Below are 26,866 nucleotides of genomic sequence, written 5' to 3'. Positions count from 1 at the left end.
TGACTCCCCGTCTGAAGAACATCTGCTAAGAACATCCTCTGGTCCTGGTTTTACCTGGTTTTACCTGGTTTTACCTGGTTTTACCAGGATGAGCTGCTCTGAGCAGGAGGGGCCTTTAGAGCACCTTTATATTCAGACTAATGTAGATGTAGGGACTGCAATGTTTCATCCTTTCCTCTTTTACTTTGCATCACTTTCACTTTCTTTTAGAAATATGACGTCATATAGTCTTGTTTAACTTTGTTTCGATGATAGTGATTTATTTCATGTGGCCACATTTAAGCAACACTAGACGTTTCTCAGCTCTGGATGGCTCGGCTGTGCGCGGACGGGTGTCGCACTGAATGGCATGAGGCTGATTTATGGTTCCGCGTTATACTAACGCAGATACTACGCTGTAGACTATGCCATACCCTACGGCGTAGGATCTGCGTCGATTTAACGCGGAACCATAAATCAGGCTATAGTGGGAGCTGCATCAGCGCGGCGTGCGAGGAGAAAACATCCCCTCCCGTCTTTACTAAACCATCCCAGTTTGCTTTGAAAAGAGTCTGTTGCGCGTAGCAACCGCGCAGATGAGCTCACGGCGCAAACAGGCCGAGTTTTGGAAAGTTAAAGTTAAGTTAAAGTTAAAGCGGGGTGGAACTGAGCGGCGGACCAGACAGCAGCGCCGACACCAGCAGCTGGTCGGGGGCGTACGATAATGCACGCACGACAGCACGTGACTGACGTATGTACTAGGAGCGCTTGTTTTATGTCTCAGAAGGAGAGACGAGACGAGAGAGTGAGAAAAGCCTGTAATTTAATGCCCGCGGCTAAAAGCAAATGCGTGACAATGTATACTCGAATATTCACGATAGAGTCATTTTGTACATAGTAGAAGCTGAGATACATCGAACATACTCGATATATCGCCCAGCCCTACTTTGAATAACCGGAATTTGCTCATATTCCGGTTATTAAAAACCTGAATATGACCTCTGGGTTACTCCTTTTCCTAACGGGATTTCCCCATCAAAAGGAACAGGAATTTGTTCTTTTCACAAGGAATCTTTGTCTTTTGACTCCAGGAAGTTCTTATAAACATGGAGAAACGAGTCGGCGTCGGTGAACTCCATCATTACGACCCGTTCCCACCAGTCCTGACTGCGCACCTTCATCCAAAGTGTCCGGGCTGCTCTGGTGAAAACGGATAGCATGGATATGGATGCCACAGATCCGGCTCCATTTGCCATTCTTCACGTTCTCTTCCATTAATGAAGAAGGCGACGAGGAATAGTTTTAAGTCCTGGTGGTGGGTCAGTACCAGCACCAAAGCGCAAAAGAAGGCGACTTCTACTGGGCTGATGATTATCCACCGTGCTGCTGTTATTGTTGTTGTTTTGGATTTGGATACAGGAAGAAGAAGCAGAAATGAGGGGAATTGCGTCATGACAACTCTGTGCGTCGCTGGTTTGATCCAGATATCCCAAATGATTCCGATCACCATGGAAACAAGGATAACCCTGTTAGCTCACGCATGGAAACAGATTATTCCCAACGTTTCAGTAACCGGAATATTAACCTTAAAGGTGACCTATTATGACATTTAATGTATATTTTAAACAGGCCTTGAATGTCTTAAAAACAATCTAAAGCTTGTTTTTTCTACATAAATCATAAATCCAGCCTGTGGGCCCTGTCACTAGTTTTACCGCTTCTAACCTCTTTTTCTGCGCCTCATTTTTAGGGAAGGGGGGGGTATGATAATGAGGCTCTGTGCTAATTGGCTCCCTGAATGACGTGTAGCAGGGGAGGAGCATAAACCTCGCTCCGCCAGAGCAGCCCGAGCCTGTAAATTATCACAACACTGAATTTTCACAAATGGAAACTTTATTGTTAAAAAAATAAAATATGAGTTGTATATAAATAACATTTATGCACTATTTAAGCCGGATCTACCCGGCGGATGCTGAATGCTGGCTGGCGGGAGCAGCGCTGCTAGAGCAGCGCGCATCACCGCGGCTTTAACGGGGAAATCTGACCGGTTCCGACCGGCCGGGACCGCAGGAACCGGCCTGGACTGGTAGCAGGGACTCCCGGGGACCGACCAGCGGAATTTCAGCCGGATCTAACCGGCGGATGCTGCGCGACGGGCACAGATCGGCTCCGGAGCGCATCCTGTGCGCATCGCCCGTTACCGGTGATCAAACCGACAGATTTGCCTGAAAATCTCGGAGGGTGAAGCTGGTCCAGCCTGGGACGGACCTCCGAGGATCCAGCTCCCAAACCACCCGGGAACCTGGATGATTTAACCCGGATCCGCTCCGCCCCGGCGCCGCGTCCGACTGACTGAAGGAAGCGCCGCTCCAGCTCCGTAGAGAGCTGGTTGTGGGCGTGGTTTCAGCAGCGGAGGCTGAACCTATGGAAATCTGCTCCCGTCGTGACGTCACGACGGGAGCAGATTTTAATTGGCTCAAAAAAAAACACGTGACACTGGGGGACTCTGTCCGGCGGGGGTCAGAGACCCTGCAGAAATTCATGGTATTTTGTCTCCCCTGTGCCGGCAGGGTGAGGGGAGACCACTTTATATATGTTAAAACGTGTTTTTCATAATAGGTCCCCTTTAACCCCAATTTTGACTGCATGTAAACGTAGTCACTGTTGTAAAAGTGAACTAACCACCACATCTGTAAAGACACCCTTAGACCTTAAAATTACAAATGTTCCTTTCAACTACTTTAAATAATAGCTCAGTTACCCCTTTACCATCTTATACTGCTGCATCCCAAGGCTTGTTCTTTGTGGAGTTATCTAAAAAACAACAAACCTAAAAAAACACCACCTGTGATTAGTTAGGATGTATTATGACATCAATTCAAACACTGATCCTTTCATCATCCATCGTTAAAATCCTCATTTAGTGCAACAATCTGACACATAATAAGTTTCTTCATCATTGTTTTATTTTGAAAACTGAATAGATTTCCTGTACCAGTCCTATGTCTGACTTCCTGTCTTACTGATTTGCTCAGTATAGTTTTAGGTGGCTTGCATTAAAAACGAGCAAAAAAAACAAAAAAAATGAATACAAGTGGTATTGTCATGCTCAGAGTAAGCTGAGCAAAAACTATAATCTCTACTTTAATAAAGTAAACATAGTACATGCCATTGAGGACTTCATTAGGTTTGACTCATTATAGGGCTGAAAATGAGCTCAACTACCCAACAGTGGCTGATTTTATACTCCTAGACTAAAAACATTACACTGTAATTGTCCCCGGTTCTGCCCCGCTAGTCAGGGAGCAGAAAAACAAACAGAATTTAGTTTTTAATTCGTCTGCATATTGTATGTATTATAAATGATATGAGTAGTGATTGCTGCCTGGATTGTAACTGGCAGACACCCTGTTAGGACTGTTTTCCATTAAGCCCACCAGTGGGCTGCTAAAGTGCTCCATTCCCCTCGTTAATCCTCATTGAACCTCTGATGGTTCAGTTAAGTTACAAAATTCTACTTAAATGCTGTGAATATTCAGCATAGCTTCCCTTTACACGATAAGTAAAATATTAGATTAATTAAATGTAAATCTAAATTTCAGTAAAGCATTTAATGAATTAATGGTGCCAGCTTGGCTTTTTTTTATGCCAGAAATGTAAATGGACTGTGTCAGTATTCAGCACAGGATTTGCTAACGCCATCACAGTAAATACACTTGAATATTAGGGCTGGGTATCGAGTCAAATGTCAAGAATCGATTTGATTCGGATTCTTAAGATTCAGAATCAATTATCAGGATTTGATTCTATCCGATTCGATCGGATATTGTTTTGTGTTAGTGTTATTGAAAATGTTTTTTGAGCCGTTGCCTGAATTATATGACTGTAAAATAACTAGTGAAATGATGATTTCACAATAATTACTGTGAAATAACTAAGAAATAAATATCCATTTAAACTGCAAAAAAGTAAGAAATTGCAACAGCTCATGCAGTAATCATTTTATCTTGTCTGATTTATTCTGTCACCAGACACACAGCTGGCCATGAAGCACCCGGCATTTTTCAGGTATTTCATGACAAACCGTGTGTCCGATAACAGAGAAACCAAACAAGCTATAGTAAATATAGATAATATGAACTTCATTGAACTAATATAACATTTAGAAATTAAGCTGAAAAATCCAGCATTTTCTCTAAAGAAAAGTTCATTTAGTTGAGGAGTTTTCAAAACCAGTGCTTTGTTAACGCTGCAGCTGCTCTTAGACGACATGTTCATTGTTAGATAGTTTCACACCAGGTGCATGTGTGAATTAAATGACGTGACTGCTGGTATTAACGTTCACCGGGTGAAAATGTAATGATGAAAAATAATCGATCTTTAGACATATGAATCTATTTTTAGGAATTAACATGAGAATCGATTTAGAATCGATTTTTTCAACACAGGCCTATTGAATATCAAGAAAAACAATATGACAACAAGTAATTACTCTTTATTACAGATTTGTTGACAAGAAATCTTGAATTCTCAATCAATAGCTCTGTGTGCGAGCAGGTTAGAGTGCACACGGGTCTATTAATCAGCACTTTGGCACAGTAAAACACATGTTGGCTCGAAAGCAAGGTGCAGCTTTTCCTCTCCATGGTGATTTTAATACCATGTGGACACGGGGAAAACAAATCACACCTCTATTTCGAGCGAGGATGGAAATATACAGCTGCAGGTCACTTCATGACTACTGTACCGTGAGATGACGCTGACTGAGCCAACTCTCCTTGATGTTACATAAAAAGGCTCTAACGCAGGAGCTGCTACAGTCGACTGCATATGACACTGTTTGTCCTGGACCGACGTGCCCCGATCGGGCCTCACCTGTGCTGTGTTGCTCGCAAACAGTGGATTTATTTTCTTATTTACTAGGGCTGAACGATTAATTGCATTTGCGATAATATCGCGATGTGATAAAACGAGATTTTCTAACTGCAAAGGCTGCTATTTGACCAGTCACGTGATCTGGTAACGTAATGTGCGAGTGAGCAGAGCGGGAAGAGCAGATCCGGCAGGAAAAACAAGTCAACAGTGCCGCGTAACCTAAATACCATGGCCTCAGTGTTAGGGCTCGGCCGGGCGGGGTTTTCCTCCGGGAGCGGGCTGCGGAGGAAATATATGAGCGCGGAGTCGGCGTGGCGAGGAGCACGAGCCGGGCGTCGGCGGACAGTCGCGCTGTGAGCCTGAACCTGCAGCTCCTCATCAGGAGGTTAAAGGGCGGGGCTGCCAGTTGTTCATTGCTGGTTCGTTTAGTTAACTCTGAGCTTTGTTGGTTTGTTAGTTGTTTGCTGGTGTTTTTTTTCTCCCTGTGATTTTTGAGTTACTTGTGAAGAAGTTCTTTTTGTTCCCTGTGGGAGTTTTTTTGTGTTTCTCTATTAAACTACGCCTCGTTTTGGCTAAAGTTTAACCCGGTTTGGTGTTGTGTAATTGGGTTCAGAGAAGACGACCCATAACACACGTGTTAAAGAGGTAAAGCCACAGATTTGTTTTCTTTATTGTTGTAATCTGTGCTTTAAATAAATCTGACATCGTTTATTATAAAACAGACTGAAAAATACATGAGAACAGGACCTTGAAAAAATAATCGCATATTAAATCGCAATCGCAATATTGAGGAAAAAAGTCGCAATTAGATTATTTTCAAAAATCGTTCAGCCCTATTTTTTACTGCTTGGCATGTGTGCAATCTTTTTAATTGAACCGGGGAGACCTTTAAAGCAATAGTAGCCGCAGTTGAACTTTCCAAAATGCATTAAGGCTGCCCTTGACTCACCTCGATCGCTGTCGTACAGATAGGCAAACTTGTCCCACTTGTAGTACTCGATGAGACTGAGGAGGGGGCCCTTGATATCAGGCCGCATCTGGATGATGAACTGCTGGTTTCCATCCAGGGGGAAGCTGGGCGTTATGAAGGAGACGTGGAGCGTTCCACAAAACGACGTGATGGTGTTGACGGACTTCTTGTCGTAGAATCCGAAGATGGCATACACCCCTCTTGAGAACTGCGAACAGACTGAAGAAGAAAGAGAATGCTTTTAAGGCATGATACTTAAAGGGGACATATTATGGCATCTAATACCTATTTTAAACAGGAATTGAATGTCTTAAAAACAAGCTTTTGATTGTTTTTGCTAAATAAATTAGAAATTCAGCCTCGGAGCCATGTCTTTATCTTCCCATTCCCTAACCTCATTATCTATGCGGGATTCTGAGTGGGCGGGGAGGCTATGATGATGAGGCTCTGTGCTGATTGGCTGCCTGAATGACGTGGTACACCGCTATGAAAAAATGGCGGAAGCTCCGGCTGGCGGAGTCAACCCCCAAATTATGGTTCCGTGTTAAATCGATGTAGAGCCTATGCCATAGCCTACGGCGTAGGCACGGCGTTGGCAGGCACGATGCGAGCGAGCCTCAGCGATAAAATTAAGTTAAGCCTCTTGGCCAGGTCTCCCTCGCAAAAGAGATTCAATCTCAAGGGATTTTCCTGGTAAAATAAAGGTTAATAATAATAATAAAAATCAATTCCATCCACCCATTTGCTTTATTTTCTATTGGACTGTCCTAACTGGCCGCAGCGCTGCGCCGTTTTGAGCTGAACATTTGTCGGACGCCCTGCTTCTATTCTCCTCTTGCCGCTCGCGTTGAAAGCCGGTCTAAAGCGCTATAGGAAACAGTCATGGATGAGGAACGGCTGATCCATTTAGTTGAAATGAGAAGTTATCTCTATGATACGTCCTCATTTCACCACAAAAACCTCAATAAAGTGGCAGCTGCTGGAGGAAGATGGACAGAGAGTGTCCAATGTCACGCAGTGCGACGCGATAGTCGGACTCTCACATGCAGTTACACGGTTTTATAGTTGTGGCCGTGGTTTGCAGTTTGGTTACGTAACGAAAATGCGCAGAATCTGAACGGCTCGTAGAATCCACATCACACTGGATGGCTCATCCGGGCGGCTGTACAGACACTGCAGAATTTGGTTGCTTTCCTCCTTCTCTGAGTTGGCAGGCTGTGTGGATACCACTTTATATATGTTAAAGCAAGAAAAAACCTGTTTTTCAGGATAGGTCCCCTTTAAAGTCTAACTCACTTCCTTCCTAATTCATAGCGTGTCTCGTTTTAACCAAAAAGAACTGAAGTGATTGATGTCAATTTCTTTTTTATGGGAGGACTTATTTTGCCAGAACAGTCCAACAAACTTTCTGGCATTAATACTTAACACCCTGCGATATATGGTATACCTGTAAATCCAGGATCTTTATGACAATACTTTACTGCACATTAGGGTTTGACACAACTATTAAAGGGACGTTTTAGTTTCTGTTTCAGTTGATTAATGGATAACCCCCCCAAAGTTCTGCCAGGGGAGTGCTTGGAGTTATTCATTACACAGACCACTTTGTGAAACTTTTCAGAAGGTGCTCTATGGATTTGTTAAGCGAAACAAGGCTTTTTTTTTTTTTCAAAGCCGGTCATTAATAATATATGACATCTATCTGTACTGCATTATGGTTCGCTTCTGTTTGACTTGATCACAGGTGCAGAAACATTCAGATTGATTATATGGCAGGGTAAAGGCGCTTCCACGCATCATTAACTATGCAGCAGCTACTGATAGTAGCAGTTATGTCCACTGTTGATTACATTATACATTCAGTTCATCTGCAGATGCTGTAACCTGCCTTGGTTAAAAAAAAAAAAGAAAGTTACTGTGGACTTGTGGTAAACACAAATACTAAATTCAAGAGTAACCCTGAGGTTGCACGCTGCTTCTCCGATGTTGCGCTGGGATCAGCAGATTGGCATGATGGCTAGTAATAAATGTGCATTGATTAAATGTGAGTTCATCAGGCTTATTGATTTGGACATACATGTCTTGCAGTGTAATTAATGTAATGAGTCACTTCCTCTCCTATAATATTACTGGGATGAGTTGCTGACAAAAGGGAATTGAAATCCATGTAAAAGATAACGTATTACTTAGTAATACACTGAGGAAAGCTGCTCGGGAAGGAAGGCAGTACATTTGGGAAGCTCGTCAAAAAGTTGAGATTGGCCCGACTTTATGCAAATAAATGCGTATAACACAAAGGCCTTACGCAACCAAAGTCACTGCAGTCGATAAACAAGTGAAGTGAAGTCCAACGGTCTATGCATGCGTCCTCATACACTCACCGTTTTATCAGGTAGACCAGGTATAAAGTAGCCCATGAGTTTGTATATATATATATATATTATATATATATATATATACACACATACACACACACACACTGCATATATATACAGATTAATACAAAACCTAACCTTGATGTAAGCAGTATTTTGCTGTTCACACAGTCACACATAAATCAAGGTCAAGTTCTTGAGTCTCTTTACTTGACCTTCTCTGGGGAAGTCAGGAATTGAACCATCAATCTTCTGCACGTCACATATGGCTGTAACATGTTCAGCTCTGTGTGATGCAGGACAGCTTTGATCTCCTGGTGTGATTAGGGCTTCTGTTCATAGCTGGCATCATGCAGCAGTAGAGCTGTTCCCACTGCGCCAGGAATTGACAATGAAGGATTTCCTCTGTGTTGACAACCGATGCAAAGGACTCGGAACCGAGCAGTAGGGCTGGGTATCGATTCAAATGTCAAGAATCGATTCAATTCCGATTCTTAAGATTCAGAATAGATTATCACCATTTGATTCGATCTGATTCGATGTAATATTGATTTGGGTTAGTGTTATCAAAAATGTTTTTTGAGCTGTTGCATGAATTATATGACTGTAAAATAACTAGTGAAATTAAAGCTGCAAGCAGCGATGAACGGGCCCTCGTGCGTGCAATTTTCACCAATAAAAGTCATCGATCAACGTATCGATATTTAGGAATTAATATGAGAATCGATTTAGAATCGGAAAATCGATTTTTTCCAACACAGGCCTACCGAGCAGGTGTCCGTTTCAAAATAAGGATCTGCAACGCTCACATATTCACTAGCACTTTAACTCAAGGAGTTGATGATTTTAGGTATTTATTTATATGCAGAAGTGGATTGATCGTTTTATTTAAACAACTCGGATTTCAATCTGAAGTCTAATCTCGACCCCTTCAAACCTTTTTCTCCTCAGACCACCAAAAACACACACATCTCATCAAGAGTTAGTTAAAACCGAGCGAGTAAGTCCGGTTTTCATCCAAGGCGATCATTTATATTCATATGGCATCTACACCAATCTGTTGACATAAGCAATTAAATGTCCATTACAGCTCTTGAATACGAAGGCAGAGCTGGAGTCCAGTCCCCTCCATCAGCGAGTGACACCGTTGTAATTGTTTTAACAGATGACAGTACGGGGACCTCCGAGAGCTCAGACCTCACCCGTCTAATTTCATTGTTGTATTAGTGAAAGCTAAATGAACCTCCGGTGTGTTGTCTGTCAACTGTCACAGGATAATAAGAGCATGATTTGATACAAAGCACAGAAGCGGAATGAAATATCCCTCTGAAGACACGTTAGGCTGCATATTAAAGAAGAGAGGGGACTCTCTTCATTCAGCTAATTAAATACAATCAAAAGTGACACAAGAAGTATAAATTTGATTTAAAGTAGGTTTCAAGTTTAATTCTGGTGTAGACTCTCAGTCTTCCAGGTCATGGCGACACTCAAAGGCTTAAAACACGGCAACCGTTTCACTTTCCACTCCGAAGGTCTCGTCTGTTAATATAGACAAGTGTGGAGTTTTAAGCTTATAAACTGCAGGAGTTTATAAGCTTGAAACTACAGGCACAAGGGACTGTTAGATTAAGTCGATTTACGACACTGCCAGGGCCATAATGTTGTTAAATCTCTTTCACAGCCTTCTTGTTTTCTCTTCCTTCACCTTTTTCTTTACTGTTTTGGTTACCTCTGCGCCCATCTCTGCAGGTCTGTGAGCTCTTTTGTGTATGATGTACGAGTTATTGCTGCAAAAAGAGATATGCAGTCGTTGAGAGGACTGGGATGGAGCTGACAGATAGAAGGCCACGTGACCCAGGAACTGCTTCTTGAACAGAACAACCCATTCCTTCCTATGCATTTGAAGCTGCTATTTCAACATGAAAATTAAAGCTGCAAGCAGCGATGAACGGGCCCTCGCACCCTTGTGCACGTTCAGGCGTGCTGCAGTGGAAGCATTTGTATGACTTGCATGTAGATGTCTTCAGGCCTGGACATTTAGCGGATGACACCACCCATAACTATCTATATCAAACCATTCAAAAGTTATGGCAGAAGGTAGGAACTATCAAATATCGACCAATCAAATGAAGGGGGGGCGCGCTATTTGGAGTATATCGTCGCCACGGTAACGCTTTCGACGGAGAGAAGTAATGCGCATCGTCGCAGGATCGAGACGCACATTTTGATGTATAACACACCTGGGTGCACGTTACGGTACGGGTGAAGAAGCGCCCGAAGAAATGGCATAAATTGCGCCAAAATTACACAATTAATTCAAAATGGCCGACTTCCTGTTCGGCTTCGGCCATGGCACCAAGAGACTTTTCTTTAAGTTGCGACATGATACAGGTGTGTACCGATTTCCGTGCATGTACCTCAAACCATATTGTGGGGCTTGAGGCACAAAGTTTCCTAGGGGGCGCTGTTGAGCCATTAGGCCACGCCCATTAATGCAAACCATGAAATATCAAATTTTTTGCCAGGCCTGGCTTGCGTGCAAAATTTGGTGATTTTTGGGGCACGTTTAGGGGGGCAAAAAGGCCCTCATTTTGTCGGAAAAATAAAAACGAGAAAAACGAGGAAAAGAAAAAAAAAATTCCTTCAGATACAATAGGGCCTTCGCACTGTCAGTGCTCGGGCCCTAAAAAATATGTTTGAGTTCTAAAAATCTAATTCTGATGAAATGATCAAATTAAAACCTGATATATGTACGTTTTGACCAGTTCAAGTTAAATCCCAGGATAAATAGGACAGATTCCTCATCTTCCATGTTATTTTTGTTAATATTTTACTCCATATGAACATTGTACTAATGAAAAATGTACTTTTACAAACTCATAGATTCTTTATTTGACTTGATTTGACGTATTCTAGATATCATCACTCATTTTTGCTACTCTTATTGCTGCTTATGCTGAATTTCCCCTATGGAGATCAATAATGGATCATGTTATTTTACCTTATTTGACACCATGCAGTTAGAAATTCTTCAAATTACTTTTAAAATGAAGGCAAGGCAATGCAAGGCAAGCTTTACATAACAATATTTTTTAAAAAGGCATTAAAAAGTAAAATACTTGAAAAGCAGAAATTAAAGAATTAATTCTAAAAAGAATTAAACAAATAAGATGCAAGAAATAAAGATAAATTAAGATAAATAAAGATAAGAAACATGTCTCAGGTATATTCACCTATATACCTAAGTAATTCATTTAATTTATGATATACTGGCACCAAAGGATAAATCGCATAATGATATTACCTACTTCATGACCCTAATCACATTTTACAGGAATCAATGTAAACTCTATTATTATTGACTCTATATTTTACAACGTAGTAATAGTAATAATGGTATTCCCAATGATGTTCAATAAAATGTGAATTAATACAGTTGTTTTTTTTTTTTTTAAAAGACACATTTTGAGAAATAACTACAACCGAAAAAAGATTACAAGTCAGACATGTAAAGTGCTGATGTGTCTAAAAGTGTTATTCAGTCATTCAAAGTGTTTTTCACTTTTGACATTTGTGTAGATTTGATTGTTTTTCACATTTTGTCTTTGGAAAATAAAACAAACAAGCTTCTCAATCATAGAATATTCTAGCTCTCTGTACTCAGACTTTCTCTGTGTGTCTGTGTCACATCTGTCCACTGTTATGTTTCTATAGGGACTTTTTATGAAAGCTTTTGCTGGTTTGCTCGCTGACTTTGCCGAGGATTAAAACTCTCTCAGCTCATGCTTACAGACTGGATATCCCCTCGACTGTACTGGAGCTTATTCCAGCACAAACAGCTTGACATTGTGTTTTTTTTATTACCAAAGTACGGCGTTTCTCATCCAGAAGCAAATGGGCGACCGTTTCTCTGTGCAGTCAGTGCTCAGAGGATTTTGTTGGAAGAGCAAGAGGCTTTCGCTGAGCATCTACAGTATGCATGCTCCATCAATAATACATTCAGAAATGTTTAATTAAAGAAGAAAGATCAGCCACAAACAGGAACTCCTTGCAATAGAGGTGGTCCCTGGAAAAAGCCATTAAACCTCGTCACATCTGATTGCCTCTCAGTGAAACCACCGACTTCTCAAAAGCCTGCTCTGAACACGAGGAAGGAATTGAAATGGGGGGGGGAAAAATCAATTTCTCGTGCTGATGAGGTCTCCCTAATTAAGAAACAAAGCTAAATGTTGAAATGAGTTTTATTTTCACTCAGAAATGCGCCTGAAAGTTTTTTTTGCCTGGAGCCAGTTTTGCTTCTATGATTCTGTTCATGAAGATAAGATTTAAAAAAAAAAAATAAATAAATAATCAAAATGTATCTGATGGACTGTTCAAGCAAGAACACTCCAACAGTGAATTATGGTAATTCAGTATTTTGTTCTCAAGTGTGTGCCTGCCCCTGAATTTATCTTTAAACACATCAAAATAAATAAATATATATATATTAGGGGTGGGACAATACGGGACGATACAATTCAATACTGTGGCGATATGTGGCCCATGATAACAATAATATCACGATACACGATATCTACAATATTCGATATATTGTAAGAAATTTCATCAACGATATATCACGATCTATGAGACTGAAAAAGAAAAAATACCCATAAAAAGGAAAACATCTGTAGTTATGCATTTATTCAATGCCAAGACTTACAATGTACAAAGAAAGTGCATTTGTATAGACCCTCACAGCCTCCTAGGCTTGTAAATGTAAACACTGTACAGCTGGACAAATGAAAGTGCATGAACCTTAATAACATGTTTTATATAAAACAGGACAGTGCACTGGTTTGTTTCTAATACTGAAAAGTTAGTAAGCAACTTAATTTTGCATAGTACCTCACTGCCTCCTAATGTGTCGTGGAGGTGACAAAGTGTATCGCGATATTGGGTTATTAATATTAATCTATTGTGTTGACTAGAAACGCGCATCCGACCGCAACCGCGACCGCGCGGACCAAAATCTTCCTCCGCTCAGAAGAAACTAGTCCCGTTTTGTGGTCCCGTTTTGAGCTCTGAACTTTTACTTATGTAAGGCTGGTGTAGAGTTAAGCCTTACCTTATTAAATTAAACCCTTTTCGGGACGTGAGTAGGATAAACACGGGGACAACTTCTGCCGTGTTCGAGTGTACTTTAATGTCCGCTCAACAGCGTAGGATTTTAGAACATCAACACAGCACCTAGTGCCGTACTGTGGCGTATCACTCCGCCCAATCTAAAACAGACTAATCACTACAGATAAACTGACTAGTGTAATTATAGTCCCTGATTTACATCAGAATATAAAGAATATATTTATAAAATAATGAAGCCTGAATTACCAAAATAACCTTCTTAACAAAAATAAATCTCCTCTTACACTTATAAGGTGAGCATGAATCAATCTTTCTTATGATGTAAAATTGTATGTATTTATTTACTTTTATTTATTTATTTATTTAATTTTAGTTGTTACATTTCTGGAAAAGAAAAAAGTCAAATCATACATGAGAGAAACTATTCAGTTTGTGGTTAAATATTTTTACTTGTATGAAACTGAAGATGCAAACCTGACATTTACTTTTAGTTCAGTTTGTGGAAAATGGCTGGCCTGGCTTTATCTTTAAAACTTAAACAGTTATAAAGCATTACAGACTGTAACAATAGGGCAAACAAGCAGCATTGTTTTGTATTTTGTGTCTTTCAAATAAAAGAAATGTTTTTCCAGTCATATGTTCCTCATTCAAGGTTGTTAAAAAAATACTGCTAAAATATCGTATCGTATCGTTATCGTGACCTCAATATCGTGTATCGTACCGTATCGTGAGATTAGTGTATCGTTACACTCCTAATATGTATATATATATATATATATATATATATATATATATATATATATATATATATATATATATATATATATACATATATATATACATATATATATATATATATATACATATATATATTTACAGCAGTTGGGCAGACCTCACGGATCCACCAACATGCTCGAAACGTCCTACCCCTGAATCTTACATACATTCTTACATATAACATTCTTACATATAATAACAAGACGAGTTTCAATAAGCTTTTATATTTATATATATATATATATATATATATATATATATATATATATATATATATATATATATATATATATATATATATATATATATATATGTATATAAATAAAAAAGTCACTACCAAAATACTGTAAATTTATGGACTGGATTTAATATATAACAACTAAAAGAATTGAATCGTTACTCTGCTGTTTCAGATTTACTCAGCTGTCTTGGAAATTGCATGACTACAGTTTTGTAGGAAAAGACCAAAACATGTCACCCAGACTTATATTATCCACATTAATTTGATAGTGATGAATGAGCTGCTCTGAAATGAGCAGCGAACGCAGCAGATGTACATCCGCACAGAGTTGACAGCACGGTTCATTAGAAGTAATGTGGATTTATTTTGTTTGTTTTTTTTTGCGGTGAGGCTCTTTAATCCTCGACACAATTTGTACATCAGCTGCATCAGCACTCATCTGACCCTCGGTGGTCAACAGAACGTTCTAATCACCTCATTATCAAGACGATGCTAAATCTGTTGCAGGGGAGAGTATCACCATCCAAGGAGAAGGTGTACTGTGTGAAATATATTTAGCTGTCCCAATTAGCTGACCTCGTTTTCACCACTATGGCACCAAAGGCATCTCCAGCACTCTGCTACTGTTTACTTGAGCGTTCCACCAACGATCAAAGATTCAACTTGCATACATTAACAAGCAGATCATATATCTCGATTGGTATAAAATGCACCTTGTTCTAATGTTAAAAGAAAGAACGAAGGATCCGTTCGGTCCTGTGTTGCAGAATCAGTTCCTTTTTATTCCTGCTACACTGCAAAAACTCAAAATCTTACCATGAATATTTGTCTTATTTCTAATTAAAATGTCTAATTTTTAGTCAGAAAATCTCATTACACTTAAAACAAGAGTCATTACCAGAAAAATAACTTACCGTATTTTCGCGACCATAAGGCGCAACTTTTTTTTTTTTTTTTTTTTTTTTAAATGTGCCGGGCGGTAATGTCAGGTCGGCCACCATGAGAAGGCAAAAAGAGAAGGGGGCGGGTGAAGCTGAATGAGACCATCCACTGAGCTGTTTAATGCGAAACAGATGATGAAGACTTTTAAGGATTTGCTTGATGTGTAAAGTGAAATAAAATACAATCAAACTAAGTTTTGCTCCGCTCTATTTAAATAAGCACACTTGTGTGTGAGTGTTCTGCAGCGCCGGCCGGTCGGAACCGTCCACATTCCCCGGTTAAAGCAGCGGCTGCAGCAGCGCGGTGATGGTCGCTGCTGCAGCCGACTTCCTGGTTCCCCAAGCGGGTCCGATGACCTGGTTCCCGGCCGCTTTAAGAGCAGAGATGTCTGGGGTCTGTCTCAGGTCAGATCAGCTTCACTTTCCGAGATTTGCAGCCAAATCTGTCGGTTACAAACCCGGTACCGGATCCCGACATGCGCGTGTGTGTATTCGCGGCGCGACACACAGATTCTCATGTAGGCTATGTGGTGCTGGACTGGCGCAGCTGATGGACAGAAACTTATGGTGATTTTTAAAAGAAAAACTTTGCATAAGAGGTTTCCAGCCGGAGTCATTATAAGGGTGAATGAAAAGGGGGGGCTGGATGAAGGGATGATGATCAAGAAGCTGAGACAGGTCTGGAAATTCGGACTGGCGCAGCTGAATTAACGGAGCTCCTGTCGGATACAAACCCCGGTACCGGCTCCCCGACAGCGCGTGAGTGTGAGCGGGACCCGGTCCGCCGCGGGACCAGCGCGGGGGGGGGGGGCGGACCGGGACCCGGTCCAGCGCGAGGGAGCAAACGGGGAGCGGGACCCGGGACCGCCGCGGTCGGGATTTTTAAAAGAAAAGCGTTCCCTAAAGAGACTTTTCCAGCCAGAGTGAAATGAAAAGGGCTGGATGGATGAGGAGATGATCAGTGGCTGAGACAGGTTTGTGCAGCAACCCGGTGGTTTTTTTAAATTCTTTAATGCAGAAACAGAATATGAACCTTTGAAGGGTTTGATTGATGTGAAAAGTGAAATAAAATATCAAACTAAGTTTTGCGCGTGTGTTTTGCAGCGCGCGTGTGTGCAGCTCCGTCTCCATAGACGGCGCCTTTTGGGTCGGTGCGCCGTATGTGTGTTTTAAAACCAAAAATGACACACAAAACTGAGGGTGCGCCTTTCCACACAGTGCGCCATATGGTCGCGAAAATACGGTATTTGACAATTTTCACCTGTTTCATGTAAATTTTCACTTGAAATAAGTAGAAAAATCTGCCAGTGGGACAAGATTTATCTTCTCATTACAAGCAAAAAAATCTTGTTCCACTGGCAGATTTTTCTACTTATTTTAAGTGAAAATCTAGTTGAAACAGGTGAGAATTGTTGTTTTTTCCAGTGATGAGTCTTGTTTTAAGTGTAATGAGATTTTTTTGACTAAAAATTAGACATTTTAACTAGAAATAAGTTTTTGCAGTGTAAATGATACACCAGAACTTGTATCTGAAGTCCTACATTATTTAGGTTTTCACAGAGGGTTTTGATATTGTATTGTCAAAAAATAAATATAATACAGTTTATATCCACATTTTAAACTTTGGGACCTGCTCAGTGCATCAGAATTGATGAGTCAGTGATGAATGATGAATCACGGAAACTCGCATTTGCACACATGACATAACTGTGGTGATGATCGTCCAAACTTCGGTCACAGCACAGAGAACTGACTGTTACATACTGCAACTACGACACTAGAGCAACACAAAACTGATCTGTCACCAGCCGGCGCGACAATCTAACTGCTAATGCATACAGCAATTCACCAAAGAGATTTAATGTCAATCTTGATTATCTAAAAAAAAGAAAAATACTCACAAATCTGACTCAAAAAATGGATACTCCAATTCAATGTGTAATTTAGTTTGATAATTTTTGTCTTAGTCAATACTGGTGTACACAAAGCCTCATGACTTTTAAAAGGTTAATCCATTTTTGGCAGTTCAGCTGTGTTTTTTTTTTTACTTGTTGATTTTTATTTTATTTTTTTCTCCTTACAGCTTCAATGCTACTGTAAATCCAGCACCATCTCCTGTATTTTCTTATCTGGTAAGGTCAGTCCTACTTAAATTAAGTTTAGTGATGCCGAATGAAGATTTTTTTTGTAGCAAAGTTCTCTGATAAACAGTATATTTCACCTTGAATATTAATCCATCGAGTCGAAATACCAGGTTTAGATTAAGTACATTTCGAGGGAAAAGCCGAATTTTATGGTAAACGTGTATTAATTTTGTTTCCATGCGTTTATTTCCATGCATCAGAAAACAAGATTAACACATGCACACACGTCGCAGCAAACTGCTACTAAGCAACCGAAACTCTGCTCTCTAGGACTTAACGGACAGTAATTTATTATTAGTCCAATATTTAACACAATCATCATACCTATCCGTCTGTATATCAGGGGCGGAGCAGGGGTCCCAGGCCAGCCCAGGGGGGGCGAAGCATTCTAGATGGGCCCTTGTGGCCTAAACATCCCCGTTAAAACGTAATTTGCAAAAAAAATGCCACAGATCAGCTCCTCTGGCACACAACCACAGCACGCAGACGACACGGTCAGAACGATTCAAATGAGGTTCTCGCACCATGGATTTTGCCAGTCATTATGTCAAACCTAATTTTAAGCCTAATGCAGACTTTAAGATATAAGTGTCAAACTGGAGATAAAAATCTAATGACATCCACTGATGTATATGGAAGCCCATTTCCGCCAGTAAAAGAAAAAAATAAGATGAAATCTTAGCCTTAAAAAAAAAATCCCCACTGTAAGTCATAATTATGATATAAAAAGTCATAATTTCAACTTTTTATCTCATAATTATGACTTTCTATCTCATAATTTCGACTTTCGAATTCAGGGTAGGTTAAAAGTGATAACCTACACCTAGAAAACAAGTTCGGTCAAATTGCCTGATATCTTTAATATCATTGCACTGGATCGACTGCCAGGTGGTAACCACGGCAACAGAGATTCAGAGAAGAAGAGCCGGCTACCGCAGGACGGCGACATGAGTGATTTTGTCATTTCTTTTAATATATTTGGTGAATTTAACAATTTTAATGACTGGGATGCAGAAGAGAGAAAAGAAAATAGCCGAGCGGAGCTGAGCGGACTAGAATATCTCCCGTTGCTAAGTCATATCTCAGGTCCGTCCTAGTTACTGGAGAAGTCAACACTGTGTCCATTGCATAAGGAGCTTATGGGACGGTAGTGATTGTTCCAGGTATTAGTCAGAGCCTCAGGTGTTACCAAGGAAACTGAGTTATGGCTTGTTAAAAAACTTTGTAACTTACCAGGTTCCAACAGCTGCAGACGAGAGATTAAATAGTCGCTCAGCCGTGGCTTGTTATAAAACTAATGATTTCAACTAAAAACACATTAAAGCACGAATAACTGATTTAATATTTATGTTTTTTGGCAAGTGACCGTGGTATAAGCGGGATAATGCCCATCGAGGTGTACATTAACGTAAATATATGGACTTTGCGGAAGCAAACCTCCACCCCTCCATATATTTATGTTAATGTACACCTCGTCAGGCATTATCCCTTTATATACATATATATATATATACACATATATATATATATATATATATATATATATATATATATATATATATATATATATATATATATATATATTTATTAATGCTTGAAAATGTTGCCTATATATTTTTTCTTTTTATAAGTAAACCAGAAAAATGTCCTGAAAATGTTATGATTATGAAATATTGTCAACGGTGACAGTGGCACACACGGCAGTGCAGGCTGTTGCCGTGGCGACGGCTCTCAGTGATGGTTTTGAGTGTTTTCCTCCGGCAGCTGGTCCGTAGAAGAACAGGGCAGCTCCATTCTCATCAACTTCTGACCCCCTTCCTTCCCTCTCCTGATCCATTTCTCCGCATCTCCCTCTCTCGTTCTCCCTCAGCTTTTGTTCACTGACCTGTTTCCTGGAGGCTTTCTGGTGGTGGAGGACGAGAGACGTAGGTTTAATAAGGAGAGGTTTTCATGAATGCCCCGGTCCTGAAAGACCCTGTTTGGGATCATTTTGCATTTGCTCCCAGTGTCGCAGTCACTTTTGTGTTGCATTGAACACGCTTTGCATGACGGCAGGGGGTGAAGAACATCTGTGCCTCAAAAACCTGAATGTTTAATCTGTGCCGGGAAAAAAAAAAAGTAGGTCTGCTGAATGCTGGAGCTGCGAATTAACGTCAATGGCCACAGAACGCTTTTTCTTTTTGACACGCAGCCTGACTTTTCACAGTATTTCAGAAGGAGGCTTTGTGTCTTTTGTGTATATGCCTGGTATCTTAAAATGCATTTAATGTAGTCAGTATATGTTCCGTTTTATTGGACTCTACCCACGGAACGGGGCTCTCAATCAGCATAAAAAATGGATATTACTCAGGGTTCTTGCTTTTTCTTCATTTATTTTCCTTTAAGATAATTTTGCAAAAGTTCCCCCGTAATAACCTGAAATGATGATAATATAAATGACAATGACCATAAAGCCATTCTAATGTGTGTCACATAACCCAAATAAATAATAAATATACATTATGAAGCCTTTTATGCCAATTACCATAGCAATAATATTATGCTTCAACCCATAATAATTTTCATAGAGCATCAATTCATCACATTAAATTATCATAAACAATTAGTTCATCAATCCATAATAAATGTTGTCTCTTATCAAACCAAATACTTTGATATCCAAAATATCATATGTATATCTAAATATCAAAAGAATAACAGACAAAAATAACAGCAATAAGCTACAAAGTAACATATCAAATGTATTCTTAGTAATATAATGAAAACCTGCCCAAAACCGGGCCTGTAGTTTGTTTACTATATGAATGAATGGAGTTTACTGCAAAGAAAACAACAACTCCCAGCATGCATCACGTGCGGGAAACCAGGAAGTGCATACGGCTCGATTTTACCGCAGCAACCTTTTAACACAAATTAACACCACAAAAGCTGTCAAATGAACGCTGATGCCCAAACCTAAACAGCTTCTGATTGAATATGAGGTGGAGCAAGAGTAGAAAAGGTTCATTAAAAACAAGCCTAAAGGGAGACTAGCCTCCAAATACTGCTTTTGAATGTTTCCCCTCTTAAAGAGATTCCTGACTGGAGAAGGTTATTATTATTGAGAAAATATTACCAATGTTGTCATAATAAATCCCTAAGCAATTAAAATAAAACCCTTCCAATAACCATTAAACACTAAAAAGGATAACTATATATATATACTTTATGTATATTTATTTTCTTTTTTTTTTAAGTATGCCTTGAACAAAGTGTGGCAAATAAGATAAAACTAAATAATAGAGAATAGAGATATTTTTACCTACGACTAAACAGTGACCTAACATTTGTTTTAATATGACAGACTTTTATCTTGCAAAAGAAATAAAAACAAAACAAAAAAACAATTGCAATAATGAATCTCTGTAAATGTTCATTCGTAGCTTTTTCACAATAGTAAACAGCTGTCAAATCTTTTAAATATACTGCCTTTGTGCTGCATCTCATCAATGTATCTGTGAACAAGAACACTAATCCATGACTGTAAGAACAATAAAAAACACTTAACTTAAAAAAAAGGAAAATTGTCTACAAATTTCTGCCTCCTGTCATAAAACGTACAGATCCACTGACCTTCAGTGAAAATACCAGAGCAGACTTGTGATCTGCTGTTATACATCCTAATGATCTTGGAACCTGCCAGATGAAAATAAGTCATATCTATTAAAAAACACAACTTCATGTAGGACACTAAAAGCAGCTGCCATAGCAACCAGTTTCCTGGTGATTACTGAGGATGAGCAGGAATTCATTTACATTTTGCCACAAAGTAAAGAGAGATGAATAAACATGACTGTCCCTCAGTTTAGATGTAATGAATATCCAATTTCTTCCTTTTCTTTTCATCTTAAGGTTGACCCTTTTGACGCACCCCATCGTTTCTTAAAAAAAAAAAAAAAAACAGCCATCAGCGCACAAGAGGGGCGGTTTAGTGAAAATGCCATTAAAATAATATAGGACTCCCGGGACAATAAAGTGATGCAGTTGTGTTTTATGTGGAATATAATGTATGACCCTGTCTTATTAAAACTGTGAACCTTATGTTGTATCCATCTGATTTGTTTGAATGTCATGTTCTGCTATAAAAGGTATTTGATTAAAAATCACCGTACGCAGGATAAATCTGGGGTGCTATTAAGAGAGTGTAAAAACAAGGACCGGAGGCTTAGACTGCTGAAGGCGATCATTTCAATAGCTTTTTTTTCTTCTTCAAAACAGTTATTTTGTTACCCAGAATCTACATTTCCTGCATTTGCGTTGATTTGTGAGGCACCTGTTTTTCTGTTTCCACTTGGAGATCAACAATGCTAACTGAATGTGTTAACTTGCATTTACCTTGTGATTTAATGGAAGACTATACTATGATATAATGCTTTGGTACTTTGGTACACAATCATGTGGGATCAATGTGTAACAAGAGAAACAACAAGATTCCAGGTTGATGAATTTCAAAAATGAAATGATAAAATTCACACCATTAATCATTTGCCTGGAAAGTTCCACAGAAAGAAAGACTGCAGCTTCTGAGAACTGCCTCATTTTTCATACGCAGAACTCCGCAGGACTATTTAAAACAGTTTTGACATTGTGTCTTTGTGAGAGCTCACACACTCTGAAATAGTGCCAGCAGAGGCTCCCGAAGGGAAAGATAACACCATATTCCAACTTCTAGAGGAAGCCGGTCGAAGTCGTGACCCTCTGGATGCCTCAGCTTTTAACAATAAAAAATGCATTAAAAAGTAAGATTTGGGTTTTTGCTAGATGCACTACTTTCATGGTATTTGTTCTTTTTCTGACTTTGGTGGGTTTTCTAAACAGAACACTGTGTTGTTCTTCACACCTCACATATAAAAGACATTTTGTTTACCTGCAATACATTCTTGTAGTTTGCTAAGGCGAAACATCAGAGTATAGGCATTCACCCAAAAAAGTCAATTTAACCCTGACAGGGTTTTGATGCAGTGTTTCCTCAGGAACATTTAAACCAGACTCCCATCCATCCATCCATTTCCTATATCTGCTTAATCCTATACAGGGACACGGTGTTCTGCTGGAGCATTTCCTATAGACTGTATGAAATGATGGATGGAGCATTAGGCCACATGACCCACTGGCTTCTGAAAACAGGTTTTGAAGCCCGTTTTTCTTGGTGCGGTCACCAGTCCATCACAGGGCTACGTGTATAAACAGCAGACCATACATGCTTACCTGCACCTATGGACAATTTTGTCAGTGGTTGACATTTCCCCCAGTTTGTGTTTCTGTTTTGCCCCGCCTGTCTTCCATCTGCCCTGATTGTTCACACCTGTGTCTCGTTACCCCCTTGTGTATATCTGGTCTTGTCTTTCCCTTGCTCCTTGTGGTTCCGTCATGTTTCCTTCCTCCATGTGTCCTGCCAAGTTTTTGGTTTTTGATCCAGTGTTTTTTGTTAATCCTGCTCTGCAGCGTATTTGGTTCTTGCCTTTTTTTTAAATACACCCTGGTTTCTCTGAACTCCTGCCTCTCGCTCTCCTGCATCTGGGTCCTCATCCAACCACTCCGTGACAGAACGGAACCACCAGTATGGACCCAGCGGGAGAGAGTTTCGACTTCTGGGACTACGTGTACCGGGAGGCGGAACTCTCTATTCCTGGACCCGGGACCCGGGTTCCCCCGCAGCCAGCGCCACGGACCCGGGTTCCCCCTCAGCCAGCGCCACGGACCCGGGTTCCCCCTCAGCCGGCTCCTTGTATCCTGTGTTCCCCGGCAAGTCAAGGTTCCCCGCCAAGTCAAGGTTCAAGCCCCACGCCAAGTCAAGGTTCAAGCCCCACGCCAAGTCAAGGTTCAAGCCCCACGCCATGTCAAGCTTCAAGCCCCACGCCAAGTCAAGTGTTCAAGCCCCACGGCAAGTCAAGGTTCAAGCCCCCCCCCCAAGTCAAGGTTCAAGCCCCACGGCAAGGCTCAAGCCTAGGCCTCATGGACGACCCCCCGAGCTGTCTCGCCGGTCTGCCCGGTCCCGAGGACGGCCCCTGGAACTTTGGCCATGTGTGGGCCTCATACATGTTTCTGTGCTGTGGGAGGAAGCTAGAGTAGAAAACCCACGCATGCATGTGGAGAACATGCAAACTCCACACAGAAGGACTCTTTCCAGGCTCCACAGTCAACGGTAGTAACCACTAGACACTCATCGAAATATTTAAAGTAAACAGCACAATAGAAACAAAAGTATGAAATCTCCAACAAAAGCTGGAAAGGGCAACGAATCTAATATCTGAAATCAAAAAATATATAAATCTAAAATATCCTTTGTATTATATCTTTAATCACTTTCATTCAGTCAGATGAATTGTTCTATAAATTAATGTAAATATACCAAATCAAAATAAAAAAAACCCAGTGAAATCTACAATCCCCGAGATAATTTACCCAGCGCTGTTTCACTTGCCAAAATTGAAAGAGCCATTACTGGAGAAGGACCTAAAAGTCATGACGGTCTTATCGAAATACTCCATATCTACAATTTTCAATCTTACAATACACAAGGACCTCGCTCATACCTGGTAGCTTTAGTTTCAATATTGTCGAATAGGAGTGGACAGCTGCTCTTGCCTGCCTATTCCCTGCCACTCAAGTGTGGAAATGGCTGAATATTTCCATCCTGAGTGTGTGTTGCCGTCTGTTTGTTTGTCCTCTCACTTGCAAACCTGTCATGCACAGTGCTTGACCCTGCAGGAGACTTCAATCCCAACTTGGTTTTCGTTGCTTCAGCTAAAATCTTATCTCTCTCTGCCCCATAATGTTAGTCTCCTATTGGTTTTCTTATCTGTCCTTAGTTATCAGCTTCTTTTATAAGTTGCTGATTTTGTCCAGGCACATCTTAAGAAGTCTGTTGGTGTTGTAGTCTAACTCTCAGAAATGGCTGTAGGGTTGGAACATCAACTTTATCTTCATAAAGCCTTTGAGGTTAATGGTACCATGTGGACTGGGGATTCTAATAATAGACCAATTTCCCTGCTGTAAGCTAAGAGTATTAGATATTATAAAAACGTGTGCCTCACCATAAATAATAATTTTGTTAATATAGAAGCTCATTTAAGCTCATGCAGAGTGCATCTCGAAATTGAACATGAACCGAAAAATATATACTGTATTATACCGGATAATTATTCACCAGGATCACTGCACCGTGCAGAGACACACAGATACACATTTTTTATGTTAACTTTAACCTGTTAATTATATTCCTGTTGTTTCTGCTTATAAGCGTCAAGTGTTGTAGTTGCTGTGAGGTGTCCACACTTGATGGACCAGGACCAGACTTCAGATTTCACTCAGTTCATTTATTTAACCAGTTGTCACAGGTGAAGCAGGAGAAAAACCAATAGCCATTTCAGTTTAAAGTCCTGTTTTCCTCCCTGTGTTTCAGTTCCTTTGTGCAGTTGTCTTCTGTTCAGCTTGCTGTCCACCAGCCGAGTGATTGATCAGCTGTTTTGTTTGCTTCAGAGTGTGAGCTGCTGATTTTCCCAATGCAGCTCACCTAGTGAAAGCTCTACTGGTGGAAGGGTGTGCCGCTGTGCAGGGGGGGCTAGTGAGTGCGTGAATGTAGGTCTGCCACGACAATACGGCCACGTTTACACATAGCAAAAACGGTGGTGTTTTCATGCGTTTTGGCCGTTCATTTACACGAAAACAAAGCTCAAAGTCACCAAAAACGATAATTTCTGAAAACTCCGGCCAAAGTGGAGATCTGCAAAAACTCCGTCTTCACGTTTGCTTGTAAACAGAGAGAAACTGACATTTAAGCTTCAGAACGTCACATTATGCGACAGAAACGTCACCAGCGTCATGTGTGCGACCTGTGTTTAAAATTTGTTTGGACACCGTCAATATTTTCTTGTATTTTACTTGTTTTATATTCTAAAGTCACACTTAAAAGTAACTCCACTTCTCTGTCACTCCAAACGAAAGACTCTCGTTCATCTTGGAAGTAACTGGAAGTTACTCGTGTCATTTGTTGATGTTTTTTTCCAGGATTCCGATTGGCTAGCATGACTTTATTCTTCTTGTTACACTGCCCCCTGTAGGTTTGGCTGCTCATAGCACCTTAACAGCTTATGTATGCAGGTTCGTGTAAATGATGGTATTTTTCAAAACGTAGAGAGGGAAATATCCGTTTTTGTAAATACCAGGCTATGTGTAAACGTGGCCTTAGAGAGGCTAATGGGGACATTAGTGTACATCTGTAGTCAAGCCAGTTCAAGTTCGGATCAGGTCAACCTTTGTGTAGCGACCATTTGCTTATCAAAAAGCCACTACCTGGCTGTGATCAGAGTTCAGTTATGACGCCTGCAAATACAAGCCTTTTCCAATGTTCCAATGTTTCCAATGTATTTTTATTCCCTACAGTGTTCATGCAGGTATTGCCACTTTGTCACTCAACAAAGAAAACAAAGAAACAAACATAAATATCCACCTGCTATTTCTCACTTCTGTACACGCACGCATATGGAGCTAGAACAGTCTCATAATTGACACGTGCACAGGACAAGTTTTACAAATGCACAGACCGATTTGCAAATACACACACCGTTTCACAAATGCACAGAACAATTCACACGTGCGTAGGACAAGATACACAAATGTATTTTTGATGCACACACAAATATAACCTGATTTACAAACTTTTTTTGTCTGTGAGCTGTGCTGGATTTGCGTGTGACTTTTGAGACTCCCCTGACGTGACTCGATCCACAAATATGTTTTTTTTAACACGGAAGGATCTGCAATCAATCAGATGTCTTCCTTTGTTTCATCCAATCATAAGAGCGCACCCCACGTGGGGGACGCAGAGCAGTGGATAAAACATGACTTACTCTAAACCAATCAGATTAAAGGGGCGGATACACCTGCTGTTTGAACTGCGTTAGCGCCGTTCGTTTAGAAAAGTGATTCATATTTCGAGTTGGTGGAGTAAAGATAAATAAACAGCAACAGGAGATAAAAGATAAATAAACAGGATGGAGAGGAGATCACTGTTCTGATTTTCTTGTGATCCCGGTAAAGAAAACAGCGCGATCGGAGATGCTTTGTCGGGCCGTTCAACCAGAGCCATCAGGAGACTGCACTCCAAGTCCTGCCGATGCAGCAACTGATGATGAGAAACGGCAGAGATATTTCTGTATTTGAACTACAGGTGTCTTTCAGGAGAACGAGCCTGTTGACGCGTCAAATGACGGGGGTGAATATTGCTGCAGTCGCGTTCTGGCTCTGGCCGCGAGTGGCACTAGTCCCGGTCAGACACCAGCTGACCACAGTGACCAAAGGTGGAGGTCAGAAACAAGCAGCGGTTATCCTCACATTTATGATGTGACATTGCCACCACACAGTGATGATGTTGGTCGGGGTTTTTGTCCACCGATCAT

General features: G+C 40.5%; 1 protein-coding gene across 6 annotated transcripts in view; it reads right to left on the bottom strand.

Moving 5' to 3' along the window:
• gria2b (glutamate receptor, ionotropic, AMPA 2b) overlaps window positions 1-26,866 on the bottom strand; it is an 86,375-nt gene that overhangs the window by 37,124 nt on the left and 22,385 nt on the right. For all 6 annotated transcript variants that reach the window (XR_009782882.1, XM_061724899.1, XM_061724894.1 and 3 more), the window contains exon 3: window positions 5,804-6,043. Coding sequence is in view for 5 of the 6 variants with exons in the window: in XM_061724899.1 (XP_061580883.1) it covers window positions 5,804-6,043 (240 nt within the window). In the remaining variant the exon portion in view is untranslated. The remainder of the gene's footprint in view (window positions 1-5,803; window positions 6,044-26,866) is intronic.

This window comes from Cololabis saira, chromosome 7, assembly GCF_033807715.1.
Source record: "Cololabis saira isolate AMF1-May2022 chromosome 7, fColSai1.1, whole genome shotgun sequence".
Lineage (NCBI taxonomy): Eukaryota > Metazoa > Chordata > Actinopteri > Beloniformes > Belonidae > Cololabis > Cololabis saira.
This window is presented reverse-complemented; position numbering and strand designations above follow the sequence as displayed.